At 38.4% G+C, this 22,785-nt stretch overlaps 1 protein-coding gene across 10 annotated transcripts; it reads left to right on the plus strand.

The window, feature by feature from the left end:
• The first annotated feature begins 775 nt into the window (after positions 1-775).
• Positions 776-22,583, plus strand: LOC133860127 (OVARIAN TUMOR DOMAIN-containing deubiquitinating enzyme 12-like). Of its 10 annotated transcripts, XM_062295791.1 has the most exons (12): positions 776-887; positions 1,198-1,330; positions 9,575-9,619; positions 10,575-10,747; positions 16,957-17,030; positions 19,199-19,253; positions 19,326-19,400; positions 20,077-20,150; positions 20,305-20,353; positions 20,569-20,653; positions 22,136-22,192; positions 22,304-22,583. In XM_062295791.1, the coding sequence occupies exons 2-12, from the start codon at positions 1,261-1,263 to the stop codon at positions 22,348-22,350; spliced, it is 804 nt and encodes a 267-aa protein (XP_062151775.1). In that variant the 5' UTR covers positions 776-887; positions 1,198-1,260; the 3' UTR covers positions 22,351-22,583. The 10 variants fall into 10 exon arrangements, 9 of the variants coding, with proteins under 9 accessions (XP_062151775.1, XP_062151776.1, XP_062151774.1 ...); XM_062295792.1 differs by lacking the exon at positions 19,326-19,400; XM_062295796.1 differs by lacking the exons at positions 776-887; positions 1,198-1,330 and adding an exon at positions 9,209-9,417 and having other exon boundaries at positions 10,515-10,747.
• The last annotated feature ends 202 nt before the right edge of the window (positions 22,584-22,785 follow it).

Consider the following 22,785-nt stretch of genomic DNA (forward strand, 5'->3'; position numbering starts at 1 on the left):
ATGAAAAATAAGTGGTTAAATTCCACGAAGACCGATGGTTAAAGTCAATGGCATCTATTTATGGTAAGATCGGATATGGTAAAATACCCACGACAATGATAAGACTGTATCATGAGTTAAAATCTTACGGTATCTATCTATCCATCTATACATGATAAGACTGTATTTTGAGTTAGAGTTTCACGACATCTATAAATAAGGCTATGTGTGCATATAGATATGTTATTACATCATATTGTTGCATTGCATATAGTTAAATAAATCAGTACTTCATTATATTATTGAAGGCAGTTGACTCATTTGATTACAGTACGAGATTATAGTAATAACCACAATCACATATATGTTCATGCAAGATGAGAGAAATGTCAGAATTACTAGAATTATTATGTTGATCTTGATATTTATGAATGAGACTTTTAAGTATTTTTTTTAATATGTAATATTTTATAGTTAAAAAAAAAGAAGTAATATTTTATATGTTAGTTTGTACTATGTTAAAATAATGATTATGTATTATTAATGCCGCATGTTGGCATGTTGTACATATGTTAATGTTTTGTATGTAATTATTATATGAGAACACGTTGGTCATATTTAAATATATATTAAGGTTATTTGGCCAGCTCACACGACTAAATCGAAAATTTTTACTTAATTTTTTTTTTTTAAATAAAATAAAACGGGGCGTCAGTAATTATCCTTATATTATATTTACCACGCTGTTGCCATAAAAGAAAAAGAGAAAAAGAAAAAGAAAAGAAAAGGGTAGGATAATAAATTAAAGGAAAAAGAACTCGAAGACCAGCATCAGCGGGAAGCCGAGATCGTTTGCGTAGTAGGCGCCAGATTGAAGCTGACCAGCACCGACATCTATCCCTAGATTGGTATGCCTTTTGGCGGAAGCATCCTCGATCGAACAATTTGAAGAATTTCATTCATTTGCTACTTTTCTTATACTCTATTCATATTTGTAATCGTATCTCTGGGAAATTTCGTGTTCTGCTTGTATTGATATAGATTCGAATAAAGTTGGGGACTTTCATTACAAACGCTGTGCCTTTTCTAACATTTTTTTTTCGTCGTTTAGTTCTATTGTATGCAACTCAATTCTCATCCTCAACTCTGCTTCGGGTTGATCCCCTCATACAAGTTTTATTGTCCTGATAACTTTTGCTCTGGGGATTCCCTTTTTAGGGTTTGGCTGAGACTACATGTTTCTGATCTTCTGTTAACCGGGATCTTCTTCGATTTCAATCCATGGAAGACGGGAACAAGGTTAATCAATGCATGAGTGAAATGCTATCAACAGATGGTGATGTATCCACCGGTAATAACGCAGAACTCTTGAACATTTTGATGATCTTCATTTGTATGAACTTCTGTAGTTTCCTTGGCTGATTACACTCTCAAGTCTACTTGCATTTGCGTTTCCATATTTTTGATTTCTCGTTCCCATTCAACTTCTTACTTTTTTCTTCTCCCCCCGCTTTTTTTTTTTTTTTTTTTTTTGGTTCGGAAGCTTTTAAGCTTAGTTTTTTTAGTTTAGTTCTAACCTTTTTTAATATGTTTGTTTTGGTTTTTCTTTCTTATAAATGAACATCTTAAATGAAATGACTTATTCTAATTTCTTCAGTATGATTTCAAATGAAAATTCATCTCTGGAGTGCTGGTTCTGGCCTCCTTATTGTTTGTTACCACTTTGGTTAGCACCATTACTCTTATTTTCTTTCGAGTGACAAATACTAGAGAACCTAGCGTGTTTACTGTGAAGCTGATGTCTTGCGAATTGGTAGATAGTGCATGTCTTTATGACTATCTTGATGCCTTGCAAAAGAAATTCTCAGTTTATACCCGTGTCTTATGAGTTTGTTTATAGTTCTTGATGTAGCAGATAAAATTAAAGAGAGGTGTAGGGAGCAGAGAGAAGCTCTGCCAGGGGAGCCTAAATGCATTATATGTCGTCGCTATGGTGAGTATATATGTGACGAGACAGATGATGATATCTGCAGCTTGGAATGCAAACAAGCTCTACTATGCAGGGTTGCCAGCTCACAGCTGCCCGTTGGTCTCCCACCTCCTAAAAAATTACCTGCAACTGATGAGTGTTTTTACGTTAGAGATTCTGATGATAAATCAGGATCTGTATCTTTAACTATGGATGAGACTGAGTCACTAAGAAGGAAGCTCGAAATTCAAGTGAAGGGTGAATTAACTGTCGCACCCATGTTATCATTCTCTTCATGTAATCTTCCTCGGAAGCTTCTCCAAAATATAGAAGCTGCAGGATATGACGTGCCCACACCTGTGCAGATGCAAGCAATTCCAGCTGCTTTGATAGGCAAAAGCCTGCTTGTTTCAGCTGACACGGGCTCAGGGAAAACTGCTTCCTTTCTGGTTCCAGTTGTTTCTCGTTGTGCAAATATTCGCATTGAGAGCTCTTCAAACCAAAGAAAGCCATTAGCAATTGTTCTAACACCAACTAGAGAGCTCTGTATACAGGTTGAGGAACACGCTAAGTTACTTGCAAAGAGTTTGCCTTTCAGAACTGCACTTGTTGTTGGTGGTGATGCCATGGCTGGACAACGACACCGCATTGAGGGAGGAGTGGAACTGGTCATTGGAACTCCAGGCAGGCTTATTGACCTTTTAACAAAGCATGATATTGAACTAGATGATGTAATGATCTTTGTTCTAGATGAGGTGGACTCCATGCTCCAAAGGGGTTTCCGGGATCAGGTAATGCAGATCTTTAGGGCTCTATCGCAGCCCCAGGTCTTGATGTATTCAGCAACAATCTCACAAGAGGTAGAAAAGATTACTAGCTGTATGGCAAAAGATATTATTGTCATCTCTGTTGGCAAACCTAATAGGCCAAGTAAGGCTGTGAAGCAGCTGGCTATATGGGTTGAGTCAAAGCATAAAAAGCAAAAGCTTTTTGACATTTTAATGAGTAAGCATCATTTTATGCCACCAGTTGTGGTGTATGTGGGTTCAAGACTTGGGGCAGATCTCCTGTCTAATGCAATTACAGTCACCACTGGGATGAAAGCTTTATCAATCCATGGGGAGAAGTCCATGAAAGAGAGGAGAGAAATTATGAGGTCATTTTTGGTGGGAGAGGTTCCAGTTATTGTGGCCACAGGGGTTTTGGGTCGGGGTCTTGATCTCTTGGGTGTGAGACAGGTAATAGTTTTCGACATGCCCAATTCCATCAAGGAGTACATCCATCAGATAGGAAGAGCATCCCGAATGGGAGAGGAGGGAACAGCTATTGTGTTTGTGAATGAAGAAAATAAGAATATGTTTCCGGAGTTGATCAAAATTTTAAAATCTGCTGGAGCAGCTGTACCTCGGGAGCTTGTTAATTCACGGTTTGCAGTTGAGTTTTTATCTGGTGGCAAATGCCAGAAAAGGAGAAAGCGTGGTTGCTGAAGTCTCGAAATGCTTTGTAGATTTTCTGGCTTCAATTCAACATCTTGGAAATATTCAATGAATCAGATGGACATTTGCCATTAGAAAAAGGTGAATTGATACTTCACTCTGAACTCACTTCCTAGCTGCAATAATCATTGATTATTACCACTTTTGAACTCATTGGATAGCTGTGTATGGCCAGAAATATTGCTGATATCACTTTCTATACACATTGATAACTTTTCACTTTTCGGGTTGATAAATTATTTAAACTTTACAACTTGTGATCTGGAGAACTGAGAGGACTGCATACAGGCAATGCTGTTGGGGGCCTTGGGGCTTGTGGTCCCCACAACCAATGTCAGCGTACTTGGAGAGGTCAGTATATAGCCAAAAACTACTTTGACTTGCAGTCGCGGATGTGAAATGAGAGAGATTGTTACAGTTTGTAAATGTGCTCTTCTGGGAGTTGTTTGCTTGCATAATTAAGCGAACTGAATGCATATTGGAGAGACCTAAAGCGGAAAGACGAAGGGATTCCATACTTGAGAAAGTTATCTACTGAGGGTTGTCTGCAATTTCTATTGGATTTGGACATTAATACGAAGTTGATGCAAGTCCCTTTCTGCAATTACAAATATTTCTTTGAAGTAAGATATAGATTGCTTATATTGTAAAGCATTAGATATACAAATTTCAAAGTGAGTTTCTCAGAGTCTAGAGCATGTGAGGACCAATGTTAGTTTTTTTTGGTTGGGCATGTAATTTCACAAGTCTCAGGCATCAGTAAGTAACTTTCTTGTCGACCTTTTAGAGCTCTCTATGCCTAACTATGAGCCACTTCAGATGATTGTTAGCTCAAACAGCTGGCTTCATTGCTTCAGGATTTGCAAACATAAGGCCATCTCACTGATTATTTGCTTCGAATCTGTCTGCGTGTATCCTGTGACTAGTCTATTAACTTCTGGTAGTTTAAGAGTAGTATCATTCCATATGATTGCACCCGCCATTCTCTTGCCATGATTTCTTTTAGAGGGATCCGGCTTCAGCGTTGTAGTTAAACTACATCACAATCTGCTGTTAAAAAATTAAAGGCCCAAATTTAACTTGAATGAAACCGTAACATATAAAGGAAAATGTTTAATGCCGTTTAAGGGTAAAAGGAAAAGTACAAAGAGAAAGAAAAGAAAAAAGCTCTCTCTGTGCATCTGTCGCCCCTGCACACGGAGTTATAGTCACACACATTCTCTATCTCTTAAGTAGACGGAGATATAGTTAGGGATGGCTTGGTCAAGAATTGGTTTCCATTCCTTGAAGCATTGGTGCGACCAGCCTTGCCTTGATTTTCTACGAGTGCTAGATAGGCCGATGTAGAGTAGAAGCATGATAAGGAGGTTTAGGTCTGTTAAGGCACCTACCAAGGCAATACTTCAAATGCCGAGGTGGAGACGATGAACAATGAAACAGTTGATGGGGATGTGAAGAGCGAGAGAGAAAGCTGTGGTGAGCATAAGAGGGAGGACAATTCCTTGGGTTCTAAGGTATATTTTGAGAGGATTGAGGAGGGACTGGAAGAGGAGGTTTGGAAGAGAGACGGCAAGATAGGTGGTTGCAATGGATGAAATGGTGGGGTTTTGACCCCAAAAGAAAATGATGGGTTCAAAGTTTAGCCACAAGAATGAAATGGGCATGCAGGCTAATCAGAGTGTTATGGTTGTGCACTGGAGGGTTTTACCCATGAGAGGCCATTGCTTGGCCCTGCACGCTTGGGAAGATATCCTTTCCATGCCCATTGCGAGGCTAGAAATGACAGAGTAGCTGGAGATGTTAGCTATGCAGATTGTGAGAGATCCACCAGCTAATGCTTCCTTCCCTATCTTCCCCATGAAGAACATTGATATTGCAGATTTGCTGTAGATGAACAACCCGGTAAGGATCATTGGAATGGCTATGATATACAGCTGTTGATATTGGAGGAAGGAGATTTCATTATGTTGACGTGTGTGTGACGGTGACTCCGTGTGCGGGAGCAACAGATGCCGAGAGAGAGAGAGAGAGAGAGAGAGAGAGAGAGAGAGAGAGAGTTTTTTCTTTTCTTTTTGTTTGTACTTTTCTTTTTACCTTTAAACGGCGTTAAGCATTTTGCTTTATATGTTACGGTTTCATTCCAGTAGAGCATACAGTATGGAAGCTGGATCCGGATCCGGTAGAGCATGCGATGACCTTCTGTCCACTTTATTAGATTTGTTAGGTGTTTTTCTTTCTATTACTATTTGTTGCTAAGTTAGCGAAAAATATATTATTGTGTATTATGATAATATCACAAAAGCATGGTACTCATCTGGCGAAATATAAATAGATGAATTGTTTCAGCCAATTGGTCTGTTTACGATGTAAGAACGCGTGTCTTGGTTGACACAAGATGAATAAGTGTTGGAGTAGCGTTTTGAGCATACAATATGGTACTCATCTGGCGAAATATAAATAGATGAATTGTTTCAGCCAATTGGTCTGTTTACGATGTAAGAACACGTGTCTTGGTTGACACAAGATGAATAAGTGTTGGAGTAGTGTTTTGAGCATATGAGATAAACTTGATAATTTTGAAGTTGTTTGTTAATATTTTTATTTTGAAAAGAAAAAACAAAAAGGAGAAAAAATGTGTTATTAAATAAAGCCATAGCGTTGACATTATGCACGATGTAGCCAAAAATCTATCGGTGTATTATGACTTCTCATCTCTTTTTTTCCCTGTGATTTCTGTCGACTGTCTTGATTCTGTACTGTGATTGTCGACCGGGGAGGCGGCCCTCTCTTTGACGCCTCCGGTTCAACTACTATCAATGCTTCACACCTTGCTAAGGTTTTGGTTACGGTCTTTCTATACTTAAGGACTTACTGACCAAAATTCTTTGTCTAATTGATAAGATCCCCAAAATATTCCTATTATATTTCTCCTAATATTATTCCTTAATATTCTCCTAATATTTTCCATAACTATACTGATAGCATATTATTGCAATCTCCTCTCCTTATTTTATGCATTATTCTATAATATTATTTCCCTATAATAAGTTGCAATATTCTCTATAAAATGATGTAGATGCCGTATGGTAATTTAATCCATGAAAATTTATTTACAAACTACGTGTTTGTCAAGAAGTTCAAATTCTATCTAAGAACCTAATTTATCCCATTACAGACTTAATATTTTTAGGTTTGTAACAGTTTTCAAGTTTTCTTATTGCTGCTTTTAGTTTTGTTTTAAGTATATCTACTTCTGAATTGACCCTTTAAATCGCTATTTCAAGTCACTTTTTTCTTGGTCAGTAAGTCAAGAATGTATTTGCCGGGACTTTTACATGACATATTCTCAAAAAATCTACCTATCTACGTTTTGCTTTGTTTTAGTTGCAATGTGCCATCTTTTATGTTTGTTGTTTTGATGTACGACCCGTTTGGCAACCCCTCCCCTCATATTGGGGGATAAATTTTTTTTTTTTTTTTTTTTTTTGAGTGATAGTAAAATGTGATTGATGTGATATAAAGTTGAAAGAATTTATATGGAAAAGTGAAAAAAAAATTTGTATTGTAGTTGATTTTTTTTTAAAATCTTTTTATTTAAATAGTAATAAAAAATATTGATGTGATATAAAAAGTGAAAAAAAGTTAAAAATATTTTGAAATTAACATTTTTTTAGAGAAGTAAAAATAAGGGAAGGGGGAGGGGACTATGCCCTTCCCTCCCCGTTGTACATGTGGAAAAAGAAAAAACTTGTCGTCCAACACGTCTGTGCGACACCCTATTATTTTAATAAAAAAAAAGAAAAGGAGAAAAGTACTATATTTTCCTTAATGTTTTTGTAAATTACCAATTGGGTTAATGTATTTCAAAAATAATAAAACAATGTCAGTCACTCAAGTCCAATAAAAAAATAAAAATGATCCTAAATTTTTTTTAATAAGACAAAATGTTCATAAATTCAAAAACTAAATAAATAAAAAATTATATTAAGTTTTTTATTTTTTAAAATAAATACAAAATTAGTCATTGTGGTTGATCTAAATTATAAATAGCTTAACGTCGTATCAAAGCGAATTTAGATGTTCTTGAGGTTTGCCAAAAAAATAATTTTAAATCTTGGAGTCAAATTCCAATAAAAGATTTGACAGATTCTGTTAGGTGCCACATCAACGCTAATAAAGGACGACAAGTGTCACTCTTAATAAAATAAATAAATATATAAAATTTAAAATATATATATATATATATATATATATATATATATATATATATATATATATATATATATATATATATATATATATTTTAAAAATGGATAATTGCACCGTTGGTCCCTGTGGTATGCCATAATTTTTTTTCACTTCCTATGGTTTAAAAAGTGCATGGGAGGTCCCTGTGATATGCAATAATTACGTTTTACTCACTGGGTCGATTTTCCGTCCATAATTTTGACGGAATCTGTTAGCCTTACACGGCAGCGCTACGTGTTGCCAATAAGATGGCGACACGTGTCCATCTTCATAAAAAATATAAATTTATTAATAAATAAATAAATAAATTTATTTAAAAAAAAACAATAAAAAAAGAAGAAAAAAAAAAAAAAACTGGTAGGCAAGGGGTGGCCGCCTGGGGTGGTGCGCGGCCACCCTAGATCTACTAGGGGTGGCCCGATTGCCACCCTGGCCACTGGGGGTGGCCTCGTGCCACTCCCTTGCCACATTTTTCCTTTTTTTTTTGATTTTTTTTTTTTAAAAAATAAGTATTTTTATTTGTTTTTTAATAAATTTTTATTATTTTATTAAGATGGACATGTCAGCGCCACGTGTTGCTAATAAGATGGCAACATGTGGCGCTGACGTGGCATTTGACAGAATCTGTTAAAATTTTTAACGGAATTTGACTGTAAGGATCGATTTGTAATTATTGCATATCACAAGGACCTCCCATGCACTTTTTAAACCATAAGGAGTAAAAAATAATCATGACATATCACAGGGACCAACGGTGCAATTATCAATTTTAAAAATAAAGAAAAAAGAAAAAAGAAAAAAGAAAAAAGAAAAAAATGTAAGTTGCGGTTGCGCATGGCCACCCCTATGGGCTGGGGGTAGCACACAGGCCACCCTTAAAGGGGTGGCTGTCCAACCGAAAATGATCCCTTTTATTTTTTCTTTATTTATTTCTTTTTTTAAACAATTAAATAATTTTTTTAAATTTTAAATTTATATTTTTTTTATTAAGAGTGACATGTATAATATTTTTATTGGCGCTGACGTGTCACATAATAGAATCTGTTAAATGTTTTAGGGATTTGATTCATACACAACACCATCACAACAACCCCTCACATGAGGGTGGGCCCCAGTGTGTGGGGTCCATCCTCATGTGAGGGGTTGTTGTGTGATTGTTGTGTTGGTATTGTAAATTTAACATTTTCTAATGTTTTAACGATTTGTAATTTAGGTCAATTACATAAACTGATTTTCCTTTTTTTTTTTTAATATATATAAAAGAATGATATTTTTGTTATAGGAGGATATTAATATTTTTTTAATAATTTAAGAGGGACGTACATTGATAATTGGATTTGAGGGGAGTATTTTTCCTAAAGAAAAATAAAAGGGTAGCATATAGCAAAACGAAGGATATGAGGCGGGCCTACGATTGCAGCGTCGTGAGCCTAGAAACCGTGAAAGCTGACCAACCTCCAAACGCCAGACCCTTGGTACACACACACTGACACACATACATATTTAATAGTTGATTAAAAAAAATAAAAAAATGAAAGAAGATGAATGGAAAATAAAGAAATCATTTCTCTCTTAATATTCATGATTTGGTGAGGATACCTTGTTCATCGTGACATCGTTACCTTCTTCTTCTTCTCTTTGAAACATTGATCGACCGACCGACCAACCAACCAACCAACTTACGGCATCACCGGAAAAGGTCAAGATATAGGATATCGTGTGCGCGTAAACTATCTGACTTGTTCTCACTATCTCTATTATTGGTCAATTTATGATCAAAAGGAAACCTTTTCAAGATTAGCCATTGCATTTCGCAGGTATTTACTTTTGTTTCATTTTCATGTTCTTTGCCTTTCTGATTGCAACTACTACTGTGACCCAGATTTAGGAACAAACTCGTCTTCCTCGCCTTCGCATATTTCACTCGGTAATTCTATTTTACTTTTCAGTTTTTGGCTTCTTTTTGTTGTCTTAGCTAATCTATCTATGCCTCTCTCCCCCTGCTAAGCTTGATCTATGTTTTTAGTTAAAAGATCATTGGGTTGGATTTTGGGATACTCTTCCTCAGATAATATCTGTATTTATCTATATGAGATATATCTTATGTAACGTTTGCGAGACCTGTTGAACTCAATATCTCCTAGCTATTCGTTATTTATTTATTTAATTTTTCTGATCCTCCTAGCTATTCGTTAATAACCGCATGCAAATGGTTAGTTATTTATCCCAAAAGAAAATAAAAAGCACACGACTTTGTATAAATGTCCTCCATTTACACATTGTTCAACAATACCGTATTTAACTTCACCTACATAATTTATGATATCAATTTCTTACCGACAACCGGTTTACCAGTGGTGTGGCTTCTCTATCTTTTGTACCAACCTACTAAATGCTGAGAATATCTTTATCAAAACTCTTACTATTACCGTCACAATGTTTCAAACTACTTAAAGATGCTCTGTCGTGTTGTTGTTTGTAATTTGCATTCCGATATGGTATTTGATTATTTGATACCTTTTGTTCTCTGTATACTTCAATATAGGAAATTGCTTAGGATACTGCACCTTTTATTTCAATTTCCTTTTTAACTGATGTGCCAATTTATAATTGGTGAAATGATTACGAGTGTATGGTTGGTAAGTCATTCACTAACAGATTAAATTTACAAGACAACTTGTATAGATTTTTTGGTAAAAGCTGTAGTATCCTCGCAGCACTCTTCACTATATTATTATTTAAATGAACTGTCAAAGATTAAAAAGACTACAGATATCTAATCTAGGATATGTAACATGCTTTTATGCATTTAACTGTGGCAGATCAGCAGCAGAGGAATAGTTTAGTCTCTGATTTCACGTGAAGAAGTTATTCCATTTCAGGAAACAATATGTGGATGGGAACTCAGAGTGTGGGTGAATGTTCTAGCTCAACGTCCTTGAGCAGTCAGCAGGATGTTGAGGATGACCGGATGATTGCTGTTGTACTATCTGAAGAGTATGCCAATTTAGATGGTGCAGTTGCAAGACGCCTTTCCAACCTGGCGCCTGTTCCAGTAAGGATACTTGCATTTTCTTTTTCTTGTTAGAATTTTAAAGTAGGCCTTTTACTTTAGTTCATCCAGTAACAGCTTATTTGACTGGGCCTTGTTTTATTTTGTGGATATTTAACTAGAATTTATTTCAGTATTGAATTTAAAGCTTTTTCTTTATTCCTCACGAAATTAAAAAACCATATGATAGAAAAAACCATTTGCTTTTTCTTTATTTCCCATCCTATGACTCTGATTGGATCTAATAAATCTATCATCAGCAAATTATTCATTGTATTTTATCCTGCATTATATTTTACATGGGAAGTTTTGAGTTGGTTTGACATTAAACATAAGTGGGGGCAACTATTACAGTAGGGAGAAATGGAGAGGCGGTGTTGCGTGGAGGCAAAGTCGTTTGTGTTTACGGTGGTAGAAGGAGCCTCGGTGGTGAGATTGGAAGAAAGGAGGAGGAACTTCTCAGGTTTGGTATTGCTTGGTGCTCAAAGTGTTGGGTGGCTAGTTTCAACGATGGAGAGTCTGCTGTGGTATTCGGGGGAAAAGGACTTTGTTAGATCGTTCAGGGAGGGGTCTAAGGTGCTTATTGTTAGACGAGGTGGTAATGTAGCTGGCAGGTTTCTCGAAGTGGCAGTTTATGTTGTGGGTGGCCGGAGTGGGATTATCTATTTCCCTGAAGGTTATGAGGGGCGGGGCTGGAGGAAAGTTGTTCTTGAGTTGGGTAAGGTCAGTGATTTTCTCAAATTCCTGGATGGGCTTGGCATGTCTCGTGTTGCATCAACCCCAGAGAAGCTGAGAGCAGGTGATGTTATTAATGAAGATCCTGCCCCTTCGGTCCATGTCGTTTCTCCCGGCAAAAACGGAGTGTCTTCCTTCGTGGATGTTCTGCGCAGGGGTGCTAATGGTCTGGAGGTGGAGAAGAAGCTGTCTCATCCAGTGGTGCAGGTAGAGGTGAAACGCCGTGATCCCTTGGTGAAGGAGAAGATACTGTTCAAAACAGAGAAACCAATGGTCAAAGACTAGTGTGACCGTTGTGGCGCAGAGAACGTGAAGGAAGGGATGGGTGTCAGTCGGTTGCCTGAATTTTCTGCCGCTCGAGGCAAGGATGATTTCTTCTTTGGTGATCCTTCTGCAGATTTTCAGCTGACAGGGGTGGAACACACGTTTCCCTCCCTTTTGTCGTGGAAAAGCCAGCTGGAGAAGTTGAAGGCTGACGTGGAGCAAGCCCTTAGCAGGGTCTGTGAGGGGCTTCTTTCGATTGGGCCTGGCTTTAAGCCCAAGCGAGTTGGGCGGAAGAACAAAAACAAGAAAAAGAAGAGGAGATTGCGTTGGGTTCCGAAAGTTCAGAAACCCAAAGCTTATGACCCGTTAGCTGCTTTGGCAGTGTGTCCTGAGGAGGGTCCGTCGATGGCGTTGGGCTGTAGCGGGTCAGAGAACATTTCGGCAGTCTCTGAGCTTCCCGGTGGGTTGTGTCCTTTGTCGTTACCGTCAAGTCTCTCTGCTCCGGAGCTTCATTCCCCCAGACCTGTGCGAGGTCCTCTGCTTGATTTCGGGGCAGCGGTTTTGGAGGATGGAGTGGGTTCGTCTGAGTTGCTGGGCTTCTCTCCGGTGAGTCCAGAATTTTCCGGTGGGTCGGCTTCTGCTAGCTTGGCCTCTCAACCGGAACCAAACTCTGGGTTTGCGCCGTCCGTGCTTGGTATGGAGACCAACCTTGCTGTGGTCGACTCTTCGATGCATGCAGAAGGTGAGCTGGCTGTCGGGTCTGGCTCGCACCCTTCGGACCCTGTGGTTGCTTCGGATTCTGCCCCCTCAGTTTTTTCGTTGGTTTCTGGCCCCTTATCCCATAAGTCATCTTCTGGGTTGAGGGTTGGGAAGGGGCTGGATATTGTTCCGGTCTCGGAGGAGGAGGAAGTTTTTTGTGGGGGTTCCCCTAGCATGCAAGAGGGCTCAAAGGAGTTACTCTCTGTTGGTGCTCAATCTGTGCTCAGTTCTGTTTTTGAGGAGGGTGGTGTAGGTGATGAGGTAGAGGGTTTGGGCCCGATATCGGTTTTGCCTTTGGCAGTGGAGATGGACAAGGATTCCAGTTCGATTGTGTCTCCTAGATGGGTGATGGAGAGGGTGAAGGGTTACTACAAACTAATAGGAGTGTCATGTGACCAATTTGAAGATAAATTGTTGGCTTTGTTTGAGCTAATTGAAACCAAGCGGGTCCAATCCTTGGCTATGGTTCCCTCTGTGTCAGGAGTGAAAGGTCAGAGGGAGATTAAACGGCTGGATTGCTCCATTAACTATGATAAGAAAGGGGTTCAATCTTATAGAAGGAGAGGAAAAGGTAGGGGCTTGTTTAGTGTTAATGAAGCTTAAAATCCTTTCGTGGAATGTTAGGGGAATTAATGAGCTAGACAAGAGATTGCGTATTAAAGGGCTCATTAGAGATTGGAAGGCTGATTTGGTTTGTTTGATGGAGACAAAAATGGAAGTCATTATTAGAGAGGTGGTTCGAAGCTTATGGGGTTGCCAACATGTGGATTGGTGCTTTATGGGGGCTAGTGGGGCGTCAGGTGGGATCCTAATTATGTGGGATAAGAGGGTTGTGGAGAAGGTGGATGATTGTGTGGGACGGTATACTTTAGCTGTTTCGTTGCGCAACGTTGATGACAATTTTTTGTGGGCGTTTGGGGGTGTGTATGGGCCTAATGATGATGGGGAGAGGAGGGTGTTGTGGAATGAGATGGCTGGTTTGATGAGTTGGTGGGATAGGCCGTGGTGTTTTGGGGGAGATTTCAATGTGGTGCAGTTTCCAAGTGAACGTTTCGGAGTTGGTGCTTTTTCTGCTGCTATGGAAGAGTTCTCGGAGTTCATTCATGGGCAGAGTTTGGTGGATATTCCTCTCCAAGGTGGGCAGTTCACTTGGTCCAATAATCAGGTATGGTCTAAAATTGATAGGTTTCTGTTATCTCCGGAGTGGGAAGAACATTTCCCTGAGGTGTCACAAAGTCGTTTGCCTATACTTTTATCGGACCATTTTCCTTTGATGTTGGATTGTGGAGTGCAAAGAGAAAGGAAAGGATACTTCAAATTTGAGAACATGTGGCTCAAATCCGATGGCTTTGTAGATCTTGTGCAACATTGGTGGGAGTCTTATGATTTTCATGGACGACCAAGATATGTGCCGACTAAAAAGTTGAAAGCCTTAAAGGTGGACTTGAAGAAATGGAATGCAGAGGTTTTTGGTGATGTGGGGAAGAAGAAGGAGGAATTATTGGAAGGTATTAAAGAGATGGAGTGTTTTGAAGAAGCTCGGGGGCTAGTGGAGGAGGAGCGGGTTCAGAAGTCAGACATGATTAGGGAGCTAGAAATAACACTCCTGTGTGAGGAGGTTAATTGGAGGCAAAAATCTCGGGCTCTGTGGCTAAAGGAAGGGGATAATAATACTAAATTCTTTCACAGGGTGGCTAATTCCCATCGGAGGCACAATCATGTGGGAGTTTTGAGGATCAATGGGGCTCTGTCCTCTGATCCGGTGGAAATTAAGGATCATATTGTAAATTATTATGACTCTCTGTACACCGAGCAGACTTCGTGGCGGCCTAGGGTGGATGGGATTTCTTTCTCCTCCATTGACGCGGATGAGTGTCTCTGGTTAGAACGAGGTTTTGAGGAGCAGGAGGTGTGGGAGGTGGTGCGGGAGATGAACGGGGATAAGGCTCTGGGTCCAGATGGTTTTTCAATGGCGTTCTTTCAGCATTGTTGGGGGTTTCTCAAAAAAGATATTATGGCGGTTTTTTCGGAATTTCATAATAGTCGCTAGTATGAGAGGAGCTTGAATGCAACTTTTATTTCCTTAATTCCCAAAAATGCAGATGCGTTGGAGGTTAAGGATTTTAGGCCTATTAGTTTGGTGGGAGGGGTCTATAAAATTATTTCTAAGGTCCTTGCTATCAGGCTCAAATCAGTGTTGGGGAAAATTATATCGAGCTCTCAAAATGCTTTTATTGGTGGAAGGCAAATCTTGGATTCAGTTCTTATAGCCAACGAATGTTTGGATAGCCAAATGCGGTCAGGGGAGGCCCGATTATTGTGCAAACTGAATTTGGAGAAAGCTTATGATCACGTGAATTGGGATTTCCTTCTTTACATGCTTCATAGATGTGGGTTTGGGGAGAGGTGGAGGGAATGGATTAGATGGTGCATTTCCACAGTAAAATTTTCCATCTTGGTTAATGGTACCCCTTCTGGTTTCTTTCAGAGCTCGCGGAGGATTAGGCAAGGTAATCATCTTTCTCCTTTGTTGTTTGTGGTGGTCATGGAGGCGCTTAGCAGGATGTTGTATGAGTCTATGTGTCAAGGCTTGCTGTCAGGCTTCTCAGTGGGCATTAGGGGTAATGAACCTTTAGTGGTGAATCACTTATTGTTTGCGGATGATACCTTAATTTTTTGTGGAGCACAGGCCGAGCACGTTCGAAATTTGAGGTGTACCTTCTTATGTTTTGAAGCGGTGTCAGGCCTGAGGATCAATTTAGGCAAATCCGAATTGGTCCCTATTGGCGAGGTGGAAGATGTGGAGTCTTTGGCACACATTCTAGGGTGTAGAATTGGGTCTCTGCCGATGACTTATTTGGGTATGCCGTTGGGGGTGTCTTTCAAATCTATTTCTATTTGGAACGGGGTCATCGAGAAGGTGGAACGAAGGCTGGCTAGTTGGAAGAAACTTTATTTATCCGGGTGACATTGATCCACAGTACTCTTTCTAGCATTCCTTCTTATTATTTATCTCTGTTCCCTATTCCTGTGAGTGTAGCTAAAAAACTGGAGCGACTTCAAAGGAATTTTCTCTGGAACGGTATGGGTGATGAGACTAAATTTCATTTAGTCAATTGGCATCGTATTTGTTCTCCAATCAAGGTTGGTGGTCTGGGAGTTCGTAATGTTATTAATTTTAATCAAGCCTTATTGAGGAAGTGGATCTGGAGGTTTTCTCAGGAATGCGATGCTTTGTGGAGATCGGTGATTGAGGTGAAGTATGGGAGTGTGAGGGGAGGTTGGTGTTCTTTACCGGTGACGGGGCCTTATGGTGTCAGTGTTTGGAAGTTTATTTGAAGGGGGTGGGACAATGTTGCCAAGTTTTTGCGTTTTGAGGTGGGTGATGGGTCCCATATTCGCTTCTGGCATGATTTATGGTGTGGGGATAGGCCTCTCAAGCTCTCTTTTCCAACTTTGTATACTATTGCGCGTTCTCCTGACGCTTGGGTGGTGGATAATTTGTCTATGGTAGGAGGTGTGGCTCATTGGAATGTTCTCTTTACGCGCAATGCTCAGGATTGGGAGTTGGAGATGGTGATGTCCTTCTTTGAACAATTATACTCTACTCGGGTTCGGCATGGGGAGGTTGATAGGGCGGTGTGGATTCTTTCCAAGAGGAGGAATTTTGAAGTGAAGACCTTCTATAAAGCTTTAGCTTGTCACGATGCGGTTTCTTTTCCTTGGAAGGGTATATGGCGTGTTAAAGCTCCGAAGCGGGTTGCGTTCTTTGTATGGACAGCAGTTTTAGGAAAGATTTTAACTCATGACAACCTTCGAAGGCGTGGCATTGTGGTGGTTGAGTGTTGTGCTATGTGTAAAAAGCATGGGGAATCCGTTGATCACCTTCTTCTCCATTGTGACGTGGCTCGGGTTGTTTGGAGTTTCTTTTATAGTTTGTTTGGGGTGGAGTGGGTTATGCCTAGTAGTGTCTTGGATTTATTAAGTACTTGGGGCACTTTGCTGGGTCGTGGTCCTGTTCACCGTATTTGGAAGCAGGTTCCTCTTTGTGTTTTGTGGGGCTTGTGGCGTGAGAGAAATTCTAGGTTTTTTGAGGATGTGGAGGTTCAGGTTGGGACTCTTTGTAGAAATGTGCTTAATATGTTATATCTTTGTGTGTCGGCGTATAGCGTGAGTAGTATGTCGTACGCTGATTTTTTACTTTCTTGTTCGTTTCGGTCCTCTAATTAGGGGCTTCTTTGTATACTTCCTGTGTACTAGGGTTGCGCCCCTCTGCACTTTTTAATGAATTTTTACTTTTAAAAAAAAAATATTTTACATGGTCTGATTGTTACATGGTAAACCCTTGAGTTCTCTTAATATTTTGTTGCTTGATTGATCTGGAGCGCCTCTTATTCAATGAAAGAAACATTCTCTTGTCAATTTCTTATGATATTAATTTGTTGAAATTCCAGCATGTCCCACGAATAAATTCCTACATCCCCAACTTAAGTGATGCAAGTTTGGATCACCAACGGCTCCTCCAGAGGTATGTTTTGTATGGTTGACATTTAAAGTTAAAATATAGATTTCTTGAGGGGTAATTGAGTTTTTCACTATTAAACAGCATGTAATCTCTTTGCTTTTGAGAAAAAAAATGTTGGAAGATATATCAGTAGGCAAATGATACTTTAATATTTATACACAAAAGTTCACGCATCAGATGAGCATTCATTAAGTGTTTAAAGATTATTTGAGGTGCTCAAGTATGTGCTAATTAGTAACAATATGATATGATCACTACTCAAGCATGTCTTTGTGCACAAAAAATGGGCTCGATATAGATACGCCCCTTAGTCTTTTCCTGTACTTTTGGAAAAGGGTGCTAAAAATGACGCTAGTTATGGGAAAGAAAAGCGTCTGCTTTATTGGTATCTATACTCACGGCGTCAGTTGATCATAGGAACTATTCAAATTCTCCAGTGATAATTCGGAAACAAGATGTACTAGATCTACAAGCTTCCACGTTGAAACTCATGCACGCCTCTCCTCCAAATTACCCACACTCCTTCAAACGAAAGCTTGCAACTTCCTTTAACTGATTGCCCATTCACCCCTTTAAGAATCACTCATTCTCTCTTTGATATGTAGTAGAAAGAAAAGGCAGATTGAGGGAAAGATTGTAATGACTAACGGAAAAATGCTAATCACATCTGCGAAAAATGACTAATTAATTTGGAGCTTCATTCGAATCATTATAAAGCCCAGTTTCACTTAGTAAGTAAGCAATGTGGAACTTAGCACTCATGAGTGTCTTTATAAACCACCAACTCTATGTGGTTTACCCATCTTTCTATTATAGGACTGAGGTGTTACAATCTCCCCCCTTAAATCCCTGACATCTTTGTCAGGACTACGTCATGCGGCGCTGGCAGTATCACATGGCATTACAACCTGACTTTGATACCATTTGTAATGACGTAGGAAAAAGTGCTAGTCACATCTGCGCTATCATTCAAAATGACTAGTCAATTTGAAGTTTTTCTAAAATCAATTATAAAGCCTAGTTTCACCTAGTAAGAAAGCAATGTGAGACTTAATACTCACGAGTATCTTTATAAACTACCCACTCTATGCGGGCTACTCATCTTTCTAATATGAGACTGAAGTGTTAGAAAGATAGAGTTTAGTTGCTCTAGTTATGTTGTATCACTAGAGATCTTTGTAGTGATAGATGTTTTCATGCCCGTATGGGATTTGGGGCGTGACAACCCTCTTTTTAGGTTGACAAAAGTAAGTCACAGAGAATGATACTTTTGGAATGAATAATGAAGGTGTGAACCAGTGGGGATTTTTTTTAACGGAATGATTGAACTGAAAGAAAGGTGTTCTAAGATCTATTTGCACGTACTTCATGGTGCATAAAATATCCTTAAACTAGTTTTAGACATAGCAATTTATGTTTCGATAGATGTTCAAATGTATCAGTTTATGCAATTATGAATTATCTGCAGGATTCAATATCTGAAGTGAACCTTTTCCCCAAATCTATGCATATTTTTCAGTCTAATTACAAACTTCCTCACTCATTAGGTTTCAATGACATGGTGATTATCAACCATTTGAATCACTGAGCTTATCTCTTGAAGCTTGCCTTCTGGCAAATTTTAAGAAAAATACTTGATGCTCTCCATAAATGCGTAGTCATACAGTCAGATGTACACCTCTAGAATCTCACATCTTGAGGCAGATTATTAATTCTCTATTTCCTGTCCTCTAATTTGTGCAATTTATTATCAACAAAATTTGTTTTTGCTTCTTGGAAAATAAAATTTTGTTTTGATATCATAATATTTTGCATCTCAATATCTGCTAATGTGTCTCTGTTATGCATGTAAATATCTTTTTATTTTTTCCAATATTTGATGAACATGAATTTGTAGCCCCAAGGCTTATACTCATTACTTTTCGAGATGGCTTTGATGCTATTTTGTGGGTGCCGGGTGGGATAGTGTCGTTAAATTCATCCTAGAAATTGTCAATATATGGAAATGCAAATTAAGTGATAGATCTTTCTTGTTACTGAGTGAACATGAAGATATAACCTCTGGAATATCTAAGCTTATGCCAGAAATTGTTGATGTGGAGGCGCTTGGAGATGCTTTGCTTAAAATCTTGGCTTAAGTATTAAGTAAACTTCTTGTTTCTTTCTCCCAGGCTGAATGTCTATGGTTTATATGAAGTGAAGGTCTCAGGCGATGGAAACTGCCAGGTATGTGCAATGCTGCCGAAGTAATGCCCAAACGGTGTCTTCTTTGTTTGATTTATTTTTATTCTATTGCAGTTTCGTGCACTTTCAGACCAGATTTACAAGTCACCTGAATATCACAAACATGTTCGCAAAGAAATTGTGCAACAGGTAGATGAATTTGAAGTGGCTAAATGGATAGAGGAATAGAGTTTTGAGGAGGATTTTTTCAAGAATTGGTGGCAGATTGAAAGTTGAAGAACTGCAACTTCATGGGAATCAAAATGATATATCCAAAGAACAAAGTTTTTTATTATACCAATGAGCTTTGTTTTCAAATTGCCCCCCCCCCCCCCCACACACACACACACACAAAATAAAAAAAGAACAAACAAATCCCAAACATTATAGGATTACATTTCCTGTTCCAAGACTTCCAACCTTTTGGGTTAGAATTATGAAGACCTTTACAATGCGTGGAACTAAAGACACTGGCCGTTTTTATCATTTTTGAATAGTAACTTGTTCAAGTCACTCAACCTTTCCTATATTGCTTTTGTAAAGGGGGATAATATATTGTAACAATACTAAAATGAATAAATCCAAATTTTCAGTATTGTAGAGATATGTTTGAGTCAACAAGCAGTGGTTTGAAATCAGAAATGCGATGTGCTCTGGATGTTGGTAAAAATAGTTACAAATGTACTGTGTTAAAATTTGATGTGAGTGGTAATGAATCCCTACATCAGTCTGAGGAGGCGGAAATCAATCTAGTTTTTGTTGAACTTAACAGTCACAAGTGGTTAATTTGAGTTTGCTTATGTTAAACTACTTTTTCCTGTTGCAGCTCAAAGATTACCGTACTTCATATGAAGGCTATGTCCCAATGAAGTACAAACGATATTACAAGAAAATGGCAAAGTATGTTAGTTTGCGAAAGGTCATTTCTTCCATTGTTTGCTGTAATAAGCCTTCAAATTTATGGATGCCTTTTATACTGTGGTTTCTTAGTACATCCCAAAATGCTGGTAGAGAAGATTTCTATCTTCACTTTCTGGTGTGCTTAATGATGCAGATCCGGTGAGTGGGGGGACCATGTTACCTTACAAGCAGCAGCTGATAAGGTCTGGTATTTTTATCTAATCTAGTTGCTTTTCTTTAGAAGATTTAGTTAATAGTACTATTTCAGGGTTGCATGATGCCTTTACTGAGTCAACTGAATTGCCATAAAACCCCTTGGGGCTATGTTTTATATTGTGGTGTTAACTGTTAATGTACAATGTCATTTCTTGTACTTCAAACATCAGCATTTATTAAAAAGCTGCTTATTTATACGCAGTTTGTGGCGAAGATATGCCTGTTGACATCATTTAGAGATACTTGTTTTGTCGAAATCATGCCTCAGCGCCAGACACCTAAACGTGGTAAGTACTAGAAGATTGCCAAAATCCCCAATGACAATTTTGTTCGGTTGTTAAAGTTGTAGAATTTGAAAGTAATGAATTATCATTTGCTCCAAAAACTTAAGTTAATAGAAAATTTTAAATTTAATCACTTAACCATTCTTTTGATGTTCTCTTTCATGTGTGGGACTAAAACTCTCATGCAATAAGTGGGCCTCATTTTTGGGTCAGACTCCCCATAAGAAATGAGACCAACATATGGCATTTTATAAAGGATCACATGTTGTGATACCATGATAAATTACCCCTTATCCTAAAAGTTTAAGTTAATTGAAAATTGAGAACTTTATTCACTTATGCTCCGTTTGTTTCGATGAAAATGTTTTCCGTCGTAAAATATTTTCGTCGAAATCATTTTTCAGAAAAAAATGATTTTCCTGAAAACATTTTTCGGTGTTTGGCTCATACGAAAAAAACATGACGGCGAAAAATTACCAATGGCCATTTGTGCCGGATTCTGGCGAATGTGGTTGGAATTTGGCCATTAGTGCAGGATTCCGACAAATCTGGCTGGATTTCGGTGAATGTGGCAAGAATCTGGCCATTAGTGTCGGATTCCGGCCAACTGGCCAGAATTTGGCACAGAACAGCCAGATTCCGGCAACGGTGGCCAGACGTCGCTGGCCCCGGTAAATGAGAACCTTTAGTGGTAGATTTGGGCTACCAACAAACGTGTCAACAAGAATAAAGAGTTTAAATTCGGAAAAATCGTAAATCGTTTTTCTAAAAATTAAAGAGGCTTTTACGGTCAAACTAAAAATAATTTCCGTTGACCATTATTTTCGCCTCCACCAAACACCGAAAAATGCCGAAATCATTTTTCAAAAAATATTTTATGCCGAAACAAACGGAGCATTAATCATTAATCAACTTTAAACTTTGTATATGGTGTATATGTGCAATGTATTTAAGATTCCTATACTTGTTGGTCAGCACATTACCTCAATTTCTCCAAATAAATCCTGCTTGTCTAACTCTTCTGTTGCAATTATTTTTTCTGAAGTTTTTGCCACGGGGATCATTGAAATAGCAAGTTGAAGAAAACCTTTTTATATTTCCTTCCAAGTGCTCTCTGTGTAGGGTGTAGTCATATTTTTTTTGGAATCAGAACTTCAATCATTGACTTTGTTCTCTAAAATGCTACTGGAAGCAACTTTAGTAGGTAGTTTATTGTTTATAGATATTTTAGCAAAGAAAATATGGCTATGGGTTAAAGTAGCAGGCCCGCTATTTGAATGGACCGAGCATGGACTTGCACTTCTGGCAAAGATTTTGAATATACCTGATTATTAGGTGGATGGTGTCCATGTAAACTCACGATGTTAGGGTTCAGGGAAAAACCTTTATCTCCAGCGCGTTTATATAAGATATAGGGTAATATATGTAAATATTCCTATCAATTTCATATTCTTACATTTCCCCTTTTTTAACAAAATGATGCAGAGTTGTGGTTAAGTTTTTGGTCTGAGGTTCATTACAATTCGCTGTATGAGATTCGAGGTATGTCTCTCTTTTAAGACCTCAATATGTAGGGGTGAAGCTGAAATGTTATATGCTTGTCAAGGAATATTGAAGTTTTTGCTAATTTGTAAGCTGCTTGTTGCTTTGCAGATGCTCCAACTCAGCCAACGCCTAGGAGGAAACACTGGTTATTCTAGGTGAAGCAGATTGTTCATTGTGGCATACCATTCAGGATTTTGAGGGATTTACTATCATAAATGGTTGAACAATGAGTATATTTAGATGTAAGATTTAATTCTTGTATTCTTTTGTAAGATAGATTTTTTTGTTTTTTGTTTTTTTTAACTGGAATCAGATTTGATTTATCCGTAACAAATGTAGAATATATATTATAAATTTATATTAAGGAACATTGGTTGTTCTAGGTGAAGCATATTGTCCATTGTGGTGGGGTGGTCCTAACCACCCCCAAAGAGCTCTCTCTCTCTCTCTCTGAAAAAAGATACAGTGATGTTGACTCGAACACATGTACGCCCGACAGTGCATGAGTCAAATTTTGATTGGATATGATTTGCTATCAACATATATGTTATGAGTAATGCTTGTTGTACACAAAGTGTGTCAAGCATTTT

Source organism: Alnus glutinosa, chromosome 2 (genome assembly GCF_958979055.1).
Source record: "Alnus glutinosa chromosome 2, dhAlnGlut1.1, whole genome shotgun sequence".
Taxonomy (NCBI): domain Eukaryota; kingdom Viridiplantae; phylum Streptophyta; class Magnoliopsida; order Fagales; family Betulaceae; genus Alnus; species Alnus glutinosa.

Coding starts and splice junctions, on each gene's coding strand:
- LOC133860127 (XM_062295790.1), top strand. CDS start 1,261: ATGGAAGACGGGAACAAGGTTAATCAATGCATGAGTGAAATGCTATCA. Junction 1,331..1,879: donor AGATGGTGATGTATCCACCG/GTAATAACGCAG, acceptor GTTTGTTTATAG/TTCTTGATGTAGCAGATAAA.